The following is a 12,296-nucleotide window of genomic DNA, read 5'->3' on the forward strand; positions in this document are numbered from 1 at the left end:
GACTATAGCTCGACTTTTGATGGCTGGCTGATTAGGTAGTGACACCAAGAAAACATTCATTGAGATGTCATCGTCAACTGTCTGGCGAAAGAATAAAACCACAGGCTCTTTATCTCATAGAAATAAGTCCTCAAGTCAACATAAAATGCTGCCAAGTCCCAAAAAATATCATACTCACCATTGTAGCAAAAACTGGTTTTATCCTGGGGAAAACATTCTTCTCCGAGCTCTTCGAGAAACTGAACATGCATACATTCATTTGCTTTTGGACAAAAGCAGACAATGACCCATTCTGAGCTGATCTTCTTCATTTGAAGATGGTACCAGGTATCCTGTTTGGAGAGTATATTTGTTACTATATGTGTATGCCCTGGCCCAATTGAGAAACATACCATACATGATTGATTCTTTGCATCCCAACCCTGAACAACAAAGATTGTGCAGCTGATTTGATAGATTGGAACACACCCCGCCAACGCGAGATCTGCAAAATTCTCATAGCCATTTGCAAGATTTGTCCCAGGAGTTCCAGATTCTTGAGCAAGTACAGGCCGGGTTGGTGAATCTACAAAGAGCATAGCCTGAGTAGCATTGAAGTCAGTGATGTCGCCCTGACTTTCATCATGCATTCCACTGTCTTCAACCACTCATTTCCTCTTGGATTGTCGACTCTTCACCATTCTCGGAGCCCCAGTGTATCGCGATTGTTTTTCTGGAGTGAAAGTGGAAGCCACGTCAAGCAAACACAGGGCCTTAGTTTTGTTAGTAGTAGAGTAAGCATGTAAGCCTAAAGGATTTGTGATTCCTACATAATCTGTTGCAACAGTCGCACCGGGGCTCAAGACATAGTTGATGGTCGCAATACTAGCAGGCCTGGGGGTACTACTTGACACGTATTGGGATGGTGAGGGCGGGGGTGTAGTCACAAACATTTGTTGAGGTGATATACTCAACTTGTTGAATCTCCGTATCTTCATCTCTTCATGGTCCAGCGAGTGTTAATTGTAGCACATTTGAACTTGGTACCACGTGTCACCATTTTTCCTTATTGAGATTGCGATCTAATCGGTTTGATCAGCCACTCATGATCAGTACTCAGTATGGTTTTCTATGACTCTCGCTCAGCTGCCTGTTGGCACCTCAGGTATATAGTTTCTCTACACCATACTCCAGCTCTGATCTGCCACACCCAGAAAATTTCCATCAGACCTCATATATAGCGATGGGAGGCATGTCTTTGCCTTGCTCATCTTTTGCGCCAGGTCATTCATTATGCCTGCCTCAAATACTGGTAAACCTCTTTGACACTGTTGAAAATGCCCCGGTCATCCGCCTATGTCATTGTGTCAGCACACTAAGGCTGGGAGGATTCATCTACAGTTTGTAAGTTCCACTCACTTGTTTTTTATTTAATATAACAGACTCTGACATTTTGTATTTAACAATTTAATACAACATCAGGTTCAGGCCGACAAGGGAGGAGGCTCATCTACCCACCAGACCCAATTAGATGCACCTCAAGCTGAAACCGGGACTCCAGTAGTAGAAACTTTCCAAGAGCAACATGTAGTTATGTCTGATGTCCTTTCCTCAATTCATGAAGATAGTCCAGCCTCAGGTCCGAGCAACACTCAATGCTTGCCCACGCTTGCCATAGGGCCTAGCATGGTATCACAGTGCAGTACAGTACAACCGCCGCCGCCAATAGGACCTGAAACTGCATCCACAGTTTCTGTAAGTTTTTTCTCTTTTTCTTAAGATTCCAAACTGACTTTTGAATTTCTATATTACACTCGCAGGAGCACAATATTGATCCCGTGCTACTCCACCTTGACGCACCTCAATCTCCCAATCCTTTCCAGCAAACACTCTCCTTGCCTGAAACCCCGCAATCATACCTGTCTCGTGAATCCGAAGCTGTAACTGGGTCAGACATGACCAACAGTAGCTATGCAGGAACTTGCTGAAACCAGCCTGAAAAACCCACTTTATGGTTGCATTGAGGGAGCAAAGAGAGGTGTGAGTGATTGGCGTGAGTGATTCATATTTTGTGCTAATTTGTAGTTGACAAAATCTTTTATATCAAGCTATTCTACGTACCACACGGCTCAGACCCTTTTTAATGACATCAAAACAAGCATCTGCACGGTTTGCAAGATGCATGGAGGATCTGGTTGTGCATGTAAGGTATCTTGTTGCCCACTTACCACCCCTTGCTAATGTGCTCTACTGACAGGCCGAACGTCTCTCGCACAAAAAAAATTGCTGGCTGCTCTTAGCAGCCCAGCATCCCCAGGTCAATGCCCATTTTATCCACATCTCCTCGCTTGCGTTGTGAGGCCAAGGCTGACACTAACCAGATTGTGAACTCATTTGCCGACACTATCAACAACCTTCAGAATGCTCGGCGAACCGATGCCATCGAGTTGTCGCAAAAACTCTCAGAAGCTAATCGGTCTAAGGAACGGGCAGAGGCTGAGTTAGCTAGACAACAGGTTGACCTTGCAGAAAAAGATGCATTGATCTCTGAATACAGAAGCCGGCTGGGGTTGTCTTAATGTGTAGTTTCATTTGATATAGTGGTGATGACAATAAATTTGTGAATGATTGCCTACCATTCCTACATTGGCCGTATCTATGCTAAATTGTAAAAATGCAACTTTTCCTAAGTTTAAATGACACATCAGATATATTTCTGAAGGAAAGCGGCAGGCCTGTATGCTACAGATTACATATAGATTAATCTAGAACCACCTGGCAACATTCTACCGGGAGATCCTCCAGCTCGCTCCACAGATCTGTACTCGAAGACTTTGAGCTTGCATCTTGTGGGTCTTGTGGGGGATATGGATCCCTCGGCCAGGACGGCCCTCCAGGCCTAGGAACAGGATGCAGGCGGTTTAGCAAATAGTTCTGCCTGTACTTCACAATAGCCTCTCAAAATGTACCATACTTCTTATATACATTTCCTGAAACACCGTTGTCACGAACTGAGACATCATCCCTGCCAGAGTGATCAATCCCAACACGTAAGTCATGAGTCTGTACTGGACTTACCATGAGTAAAATACCCCAACTTCTTGCCCCACAGAAATCACAAAGAACCCTTCAGGTTCTATTCCCGGATCTGGGGCATGGACATTATCAGGATGTGGGATACCTGGATTGTCAACATCTCTGTCAACAACCCTAGGCGTTGAGTTGTTGAGGGGTGGTGGCAAGACTATGTGGTTGCACTGCAATTGTTGCACCAACCTCTGTCAATTCTTTGTAGTGGAGGTGGTTGTACTGGTTGTGGTTGTGGTTGTGGTTGTGACACTACAATTATTTGATGTTGTAATCGTAGTGGTAGTGGTAGTAGTTGCTGTACCTGTTATAGAAAAAGACATTAAAAACGAATCTATGTATGTAGTATAGTATGCACCTTTATCATACATTGGCGCTCAACTATATGAGCAATGATCGTCAAAAAAAATGTTTCAATATATCTACCATACTATCATAAAAGATCGTGCTTGACTAACTGATAAAGGCCTTGCCTTCATTCCCTCCCCGACATTTCACAATGTTTGTCGTTCCCGAACAAGCCCAAGGTGAGAACCTGTGATTTATAGGAATAGTCAGTGATTGATTTACTGGTGACTATTGTTACGATTTCTATTGGACATTTAAGGACTACTCATTTTACTTTATTCATTGGTTATACCATTGGACTGATGACTCATTTCCTTCACATACACTCCCGTTCTTCTCGCATTTGCATTACCTATTATAGTACTTAGTCCTTAACGGACGGACCTGCCCTAGATAGGACCTAACTCCTATCACCGATTCTTTCCATTATAAATACACATGCAACAGTAGTAGTATTCTCCAATACAATCCTATGCAGTTTACGCTTACAAAGCTAGACTCTTAAGATCAAGACTTCTACTCAGAAGAAGACCAACTCTCGTTGGAAGAACTCAACTCTGCACTACATTCTCAAACTTGTCCTCGGATAAGTCTCTTTACAAAACCTCGACGAACCCTCGGACTTTGTTAAGCACTTTGTGCGTAACAACTATTAGCCAGGCAACAGGTCACTCACGAAGACATGAGGAAGGTAGCGGCAGAGTTTGATTGGAAAATTGCCGAAAAAAAAGCTGAAATCAAAGAGATCGTTAAGAAGAGAGGGAAAATACAGAGAGGTGGTGGAGTAGGTACATCAGTATTACTGCAGACTTGACAGAGTCGAGCTTACCTTTTGAAAGGCCCTTTGATCACCGCCCAATCTGAACTCACAATGCTCGAAAAGGAACAGCTCCATGCAAAAGAAAGACTACAGGCTGCAAAAAGAGGTAAAGTAGAACATGTTCAAGAAAAGTGTAGAAACATATGATATTACCTATTCTAGACGATAAAAATCAGCAAAGAAATACCAGAAGCATTGAAGGAGAACATGATGAGGGCAATAAAACCAACAAGGAATGTGAGGCGCAGGAAGACACAGCGGGGGGGGCGGGAGAAAGTGTGGCCAAATGCGAGGCCGCAGAAGGCGAAGTTGCAGTTTGTGAGGTCACAGAACAAGAGCAGGGGGAGCTTGAGGCTCAACAAAAGGAAGGGGGTGAGGAACACGAGGTTCCAGCAGAAGGTCAGGATGGCCTAGCTGAAGAAGAGGGGTCTGGAGGACAAGCTGATCTGGCTGCAAAGTTAGCGAAGGTGGAAGCAGAGCTCAAACAGATGAAAAAAGAGTCAGGGAAAAAAAGAGGACGAAATGAAGACTTAATTGACGGAGGAGACGACGAGGACATTGATAAAGGACCCAAGAAAAAGAGGAAAGCCAGACAAAAAGAAGGAAGTCACCCACCTCAAAAGGACGAGACATCAGAAGGTAATAATGGTAATAATATAACAAAAAAAGACTGCCAGTGACTGATTTGATGCTGTAGAAAAAGAAAGGCGAGGACAACTGGAGATCAAGAAATTTCTTCAAAATCCAAATGGATTGACAATTGATCCTGTCATTCGAGCACATATTAGGGCAAGTGCTGATCATTTCCCTGAAGCTGCACGAACCTCACGCCAGCTTGCTCTGCACTGTCTGACCACCAATCGCGAGAACATCATATGTCTCTTCCACCAAGACAACGACAAAACCGACTCCATTGCAAGTGAGATGAGATTGAAATATGTCATTTCAGGGACACCTCATGTTCAACAAGTCAACAGGTTGAAAGTTAATCAAGTGGAACGTGTGGCCAATTATCTCCATTGTGGATGTCCAGAGGACACTGCCCTATTTGACTTCTACTTGTGGAAATGTCTGCGAGCCACAGACGCTGAAGGGAACAACAAGGAGAGTTTAAAGGACCAAGTGATTCCGCCACGCTTGCGCTACTTTCTATATGAGGCAATGCAGGATTTCAGAATAAATATCGACATGCTCTACTCCTACAAAAGCAAGAACACAGAAGCCCAAAAAACATTATTGCGCCAGTTTATTGGTTGTGCAGTGGATAAATTGCACACTCTTACTGAGAAGGATGGCGAAGACAAGGAAGTTTTTGGGTTGGAATCGGGCACTAGTGCAAGTTTTGCCACACATTATTCTCGTCACAATCCTATTAGCTACTCCTCTCCCAGAGGAGCCACACCTTCAGAATCATCAGAGTCAGACTAGTTATAGAACAGCTACATAGTCAAAACAATTTTCCTACAGGCTAACTTCATGCAAACCAAAGAAATTGTGCAAATCACTGATTTGAAACAAAGAGCTTGCTAGTATTCAATATGGCAATATTGTGTGAACAAAATTATATCAAAACAAAAACAGAGCGAGGATTTGAACCCTCGAGTCTCATTTCACTGTGCCACACTGTGGTCCGACACAAAAAACCATGTGAGCCTTGCAAGCTAACCAAAAAATGTGGTTCCATGCAACTACCACGTAGTGTGAGGCAACAATAAACTATAACTAAAACAGAACCTGTCTCCTACTGCACTTGCAGGGAGTAAGAGGTTCAATGAGCTTTGAGGTTGACAGACGCTAGTAAATATAGCAAGTAGAGGACTTGGGAGTAAACTCAAGGGTTTTGGTTGAGGAGTAAAGCGGGTAAACTCAGTAATAGAAAACTAAAGAGCTATACATGCAATATGTAGGGTTTATATAGCTAACTGTCCGTTCCTTTAGACTAAAAGGAGAATAGATGAAAAGTGGTCTGAGGAATAAATTGTCCAATAAGAAAAAGGGAACAACTATCGTACGACTTTAACTTGATTAATCAGCAGGTGAGAGAATTGTACTAATAATAGATGTTTGTCACGCATGTTCAGGAACCGTATCCTCATGATGAGGTACGATCCTGATCAAAGTGTTTATTAGTATATCCAGGCCTTGATGGGGGTTGGAGCTGGTTGGCGAGATGCCTACTACCAGTCCCTACCCATCATGCTGGCTGGCTGGGAGTGACCAGTCTTTGATCTGTGATATAAAGTGGTAGCGGTGGTTAAGAAAGCCTATGAGGGCTATGAGAAGTAAGATAGCAAACAATACCTCTAGCCCTAGAGCCAGAGGTGTAATGGGAAAAGTGTTCGAGAACCAAGACATAGAGAAGATAAGAAAAAGGTAAAATGGTCCTTACACGTGGTTTTGCAACTGTGCAATTGTGCAATAATACCAAACCAATTGTATAGATATGTACACAGAAACCATATTACCCAGGATGATTTCCAGGAACCATATTGTGCAATTGCAGTACAGAATTGTCTGACCATACTGCTAGATATGGTCAGGGAGTACCAAACCAATTGTATAGATATGGTACACAGAAACCATACTACCCAGGATGATTTCCAGGAACCATATTGTGCAGTTGCAGTACAGAATTGTCTGACCATACTGCTAGATATGTTTCATTCATATTGAGATATGGTGTTATGTACATGTATCATCGTGTATTATTGTATACAGTAAAATGTCACCATACTGTGCAATCATTACGGTGGGCTGTGAACCTGCGTGGGGCAAATGTCATATGTGGCTGAAAGTGGCATGTCGTGAGTGTTTGCACGGCCGGACATGTGTCGGCTGCCCCCGAAGCTCCGATGTTCGCTTATGTAATATAATTTCTACAATAGTCACTGTGTACTAGTACGTCACGATCTCTATTATACTATGATCTATCAACCTTGCTAATCACAGACGGTGCTGCAACAGTGTGTCACTGGCACCGAGCTTATCATTGACACTGCCAGTGGCAAGCCCTTCAGCGCTTCAGCGAGTCTAAGGCTGTTCCTTGGAACCCCTATCATATAATATACGTTAAATGCAAGAGGGGCCGCAGTAGTACAAAAAAGTGCACTGCAATGCCCCTAAGCCAGGCATTGCCATTGACAGTCATGCAGATGCCCTCATTCACTTGCTCAGTCGTGCGAAATAATGCTATTGTTCTACACAGATCTCTGGCGCCTTCGTACCGCCTGGCAGTCTCTTCCATACTATCCGACTGTACTTCTTTCAAGCACTATCGCTTCCCAATTACTTCTAAAACACTCACGCTTTCTTACAATATTATTTTTCAAAAGTTCGAACACGAACAGTCCAGCCTGCCTGTCCTGTAACATAAATTACACGAGCTTTACTGCTCCTAATATAAATATTAACATAACAGTTCGTCAGTATGGTCCGTCACCCCGTATTTCCATGCGTAATCCGACACACAGCATTGCTATCCTAAATAATATCAGATGAGATTGGAACAACTACCTATAGCGATAAAACGAAGACAACAGTGCTGATGATGACAGTAAGTGTGCTAAATGAATGTTTGGGCAATGCTGCGCTAGAGGTGCGATCGCCTTCGGCGGTGGCAGACGCAGAAACAGACCCTATAGTTGGCGTTGGGGCAGCGGCATTCACTCCGTTCATCGCGAGAGCCGTTTCGGAGAGCGCAGCAAACCCAACAGATGCAGGGTTATAGCGGAAAACAGAGTAGACGTTTTTCTACCATGGTATCGTTAGCTTTTATTAATGATGCCGCAGTTGTCAGACTCACAAGGAAAGTGTCGCCTATTATCCAAGAGGGAGAGCCATCGGAATTACCGCTACCGCTTTCCGCCACAAAGAACGCACCGATACACTCAGTAGTACTACCTTCGAGCTGCGTATACTGGAAATCCGCGGGACTGATGGCCCAGGTGTTACCACCAAAGTTCAGGGACACGTCAACAACGGTATTACACGCTGGATATGTCAAAATGCTCAGTCCGCATTCAGGTCCAATTGAGTCAATACGTTATACTCACGATAGCTATAGTAACCTTGATAATTGTCAGACGTAATCGCGGCGGAGCCTGGTATTTGTGCATAAATGGATGCAATGGAGTCTGATGGTCCACCAACGTTGGTTGTGCCAGTGTCGATAGCAGCATAGGCGGAGTTGGTATTGATAGAGGTACCTTGAACAGTGACAGCTACGAGACGTCAGAATTCTCCTTGCATATAGTGTTTAAGAAAGACTAACTTTTGAGAGGCAGAAGCCACCATGAAGATGAAATGACATTTTGATAGTCAATTGAACCAGTGTATAGACTCTGATTAGTGTATCCTACGTGATAATGATAAGTCAGAGGAAGAAAAAGGGAGAAAACAGTAATTTTACCCATTGTGAAGACTCCTCCGGGTTCCAAACTCTGGGGATTAGTTGCGTTGAGAAAGCTGTATAACAACGATTGATATCGTATACATAAGCACAAATTCAGTTTGATTATCGTACCGTGTTAATTGAAAGGACATGAGCGGCGAATCCCAAGAGTTACTACTGGCCAGCGTTTGCCAAAATGGAGTTGCGCCCGACTGTGCTATAGACTGCCACGCAAGACCCATCAAACCAGATACTGGACTAGTGAGAAGATTTTGTGACACGGCATCAACGACAGCTTTATGTTTGATAGTAGTGAGTACGACGATATAAAAGGGAGATGGTTTGACTAACCAAACACCTGGTTGTTAACAGAGAATCCAGCCATTTGAACGATATCTTGTCCGAGGGTACCTTCAGCTTCGCCCTCGCCATATTGAATAACAAAAGATTGCGACAAGTTTTTAAAACTTGATGAACTTGCAGCATTGAAGGTATTACTCTTCGTACAAGCTGCTCCACAGGCTGCGCTAGCTACCCAAAGATCACTGAAGTGACCCGTTACTCTCGGAGTTCCTGGATTACAACAAGACCGCTTACGATGAGCCAGTGTCTAGTATAATATCGAATGAGACAGGAGGGGTTCCAATTGCAAGAGACCCAAAATAACTGCAATAGTATGTTAATGGAATGGGAGAAAGATCTACGATATACGCACGAAGAGTCATAGTCCTGGTCGACGATGCTAATGACAGAGATTAGCGGCTGCCTGATATGCCCAGCAAATGAATTCTGCTTACAGGTTCATTCCAGTACTTCTCTTCTGTTGGGAAGATCGACTATACTTTGCTGCGAGTGCTTGCCTTTGCTTCTTGGCATGCATCGCCCATTCTGTTGCGTTGCGAGCTGCACGGGTTCGTCTTACAATAGGAATTGATAGTCCACCAGACGATGCAGATGGTCGAGGTGCCCCGAAAGCCTCCCATGAGAAAGATAGTAAGATTACTGATACAAGGGATAACGAAGGCAGCATTTTGAGCCTGTGATTGAAGTGGCCCAGACGGTAAATAGGGAAGCAAGAGTATAAGCAGGAAAATGCGGGCAGAGAAGGCAGCGACGGTGGGATTGGAGGGTATATAAGCCTGGAGGGATAACACCTTTAGTCGACCTGCGAAATGGGCGGTGGAATAGCCTTTTACTTGGACAAGACACTGCGGAGCCCTATGCGCAGTTCATAACGACACCTGGCTGCGGCACCTGCGGGTAATACCTATACCCACGAACTTACTTCCCTTGTATAGGTTGTCACACGTCACAGATCAATAGCAAAAACAATCAAGTGATCAATCAACAATTGGACACGATAACCGTCTGGCCCTCTTTCTAAGCACTACCGCTACCGCACATATCTGTGTTGCGGGTATAGCACTTTTATTGAAGCAAAAAGGTTGACTTTAGGTGACGTTGAAATTTCTGTCGTGTTTATATCATCAAATGTCACAGGAATTGATATCTGCTCCAAGGTCTCACGCATATATTTCGCTTACAGCATTGTCATGTCTCATTACGCCGAATCCGACACATAGGGTATTCCACCTTACTGTTCCTGTCGAGTGCATGGTACAGGCTTACAACGCCAGGCCACCGACATGTATGTAACAAACACTCAGGTCAGACTTATGGACACTTTCACCGTTGCCACCAGTGGAATAATGCGTATGCCACGCCAAGGAAACATCATGTATCAATTGTCACACGATCATACAACGAAATGACGATTTCAAGAATGCTGGCCTACTCCCTACAGAAATGCAGGTCGACCCACCGTTCCTTCTGAATCTGCAAACCATGTTTGCCAAAGTAGCGTTCACTCTCAAAGTACCAACAATCAATTGCTCTGACCCAATTTCCGACCCCCCAGACATAACGTTCTAGTTCCGGACCTGCCAATGGCACGCGCTTCATTGTTTTCATATACCGTTCAACAAGACTGGCGTGTCGCATCTCAATCCAGTGCATGGCGCCGTGGATATCGGAATGCATCTCGTGCATAACATTCGTGACAATATTATGTACCCGATGTCCCGTGTCCCGTTCCACGATGTAGGACACCATATCCTGTTGGTAAAAACACTGAGGTATAGGAGCTAATCGATATCTTTGGTGCGAAACCTTACATTACCCAGAATGATGAAATCAACAGCCAGCCGCTCTAACTCTAGCACAGCCTCGTGATTGAGCAAGTTTTCGTCTATATCGGTATCCAGCTCAAGGAGAGCAAAGAAAGGGTACGCTCCCGCTGTACCCCTCCGAACAGTAAGGTAGTCCTCGATGCCACGGATTTTACCAAGCCGTCTATCTTCCGCTTCTTGAACAACTGCGGTCGTGTACACGTCCATGGTTTCCACGAATCGAACTTGTGCATGATGAGATGCGGTCTGGATTGCGCGAGCCCACATTCTGTGACAACCAGCAAGTTAAAATGATGCCAAGAAGAAGTACGTCTAGTCCCTTACTGGCGAGCCATTTCACCGAGAAGGCATTCGCCGCTAGGACGAGGTTTGTTTGGGTTTCTCAAGGCATCCATGATAATATCTCGTTGCGCTTGAACGCCATTTTCATCTTCAGCATCAGAGTACGCATCAAATGCGAAGGCGAAGTTCATGACATCAGCACAAGTGCGCAGCCTTTCTGTATGGAAGAGAGAAGGCTCTTCGGTTACTGTTTATAGGAACTTGTTGGCGACGAAACAGACCTTTATCAAACTTCGGGTACACGAGCGCAGCGCAAAGATCTTGAAACAGAATTACCGTCAATGTGCTGACTTGTATATGTATATCAGGAAGGATGCTGCTCACTAAAGTCGCAGGCATTGAAAGCCTTTTGCGTTTTTCCATCAAAGGCATGGAAACTCTCTACCCACGCCGACGATTCCGCTTTCACCTCTTCATAAAGAGGGTTAATTTCTCGCTGCCAAGGCCATTCTACCAGAGTGTCCGGAATGCGAAAACGCTCCGACTTCTGATCAACATTTGGCATCGTGATGAAAGGTGTGTTGAATATTACAAAATGGTATGGGCTGATAATGTTGGTATCCCAATCTCATCCCCCAGTTCGTTTTATCCTATCTGGACTTTCTTTTCAGTACCAGATGCAGATGTCCGCCCGTAAATTTAGGGAGATTACCATATGTCCTTCATTTGCGCTGCTTGGGAAATACAGCTTCTCAAAATCATCCAGTCTAGGCGATATCTAACTCTGCTACTTTACTATAGAGATAACTCATTGGTTGGCACTTGAGGCCTATAGTTGTTTCATGCTCGGGTAATCGTAGGCCGGTAGTGGTCGTACCACACGGGGTATACGAACATGCGAGATCACTCCATTCTCACATATAAAGCGGGCTTAACGTCTCAAAACTACAGTAGACATATGACCAGATATTCTCGATGGATTTTGGCGCGACAGCTCCACAGAATGTACAGTTCGGAGGACCCCCACATCTGCGAAACTGTCAACGGTTATTGGGTCAACAAATGAGATCTATGGCTTTCCATATTTCAAACAAAGCCCTCGGTCATCACGGACCGTTCGAATGCTGTATCCGTATCTATAAAGCATGAACTTTCCCTTGTTCAACTTTACCAAAAAAGATAAATCAAGTTTCCTGTCAAT

The 12,296-nt window shown here is 44.3% G+C and overlaps 3 protein-coding genes across 3 annotated transcripts; 1 reads left to right on the top strand and 2 right to left on the bottom strand.

Moving 5' to 3' along the window:
- Positions 1-1,335: 1,335 nt before the first annotated feature.
- SERLADRAFT_441875 (uncharacterized protein) lies at positions 1,336-2,558 on the top strand (the record flags this gene model as incomplete). The annotated part of the gene is made up of 7 exons (XM_007322435.1): positions 1,336-1,383; positions 1,462-1,734; positions 1,800-1,927; positions 1,974-2,032; positions 2,088-2,182; positions 2,237-2,296; positions 2,361-2,558. The coding sequence occupies 7 exons, from the start codon at positions 1,336-1,338 to the stop codon at positions 2,556-2,558; spliced, it is 861 nt and encodes a 286-aa protein (XP_007322497.1).
- Positions 2,559-7,179: 4,621 nt separating this feature from the next.
- Positions 7,180-9,826, bottom strand: SERLADRAFT_476797 (uncharacterized protein; the record flags this gene model as incomplete). Its single annotated transcript, XM_007322436.1, is given in 11 exon segments — positions 7,180-7,552; positions 7,571-7,984; positions 8,037-8,224; positions 8,287-8,454; positions 8,505-8,588; positions 8,643-8,698; positions 8,757-8,919; positions 8,976-9,169; positions 9,222-9,290; positions 9,340-9,366; positions 9,422-9,826. 10 exon segments carry the CDS (start codon positions 9,652-9,654, stop codon positions 7,748-7,750), a joined length of 1,419 nt encoding a protein of 472 aa, XP_007322498.1.
- A 589-nt stretch (positions 9,827-10,415) lies between these two features.
- cyc6 (putative terpene cyclase) lies at positions 10,416-11,660 on the bottom strand (the record flags this gene model as incomplete). The annotated part of the gene is made up of 5 exons (XM_007322437.1): positions 10,416-10,739; positions 10,799-11,081; positions 11,138-11,312; positions 11,377-11,415; positions 11,480-11,660. The coding sequence occupies 5 exons, from the start codon at positions 11,658-11,660 to the stop codon at positions 10,416-10,418; spliced, it is 1,002 nt and encodes a 333-aa protein (XP_007322499.1).
- Positions 11,661-12,296: the final 636 nt, after the last annotated feature.

The sequence above is a fragment of the Serpula lacrymans genome, assembly GCF_000218685.1.
Source record: "Serpula lacrymans var. lacrymans S7.9 unplaced genomic scaffold SERLAscaffold_13, whole genome shotgun sequence".
Lineage (NCBI taxonomy): Eukaryota > Fungi > Basidiomycota > Agaricomycetes > Boletales > Serpulaceae > Serpula > Serpula lacrymans.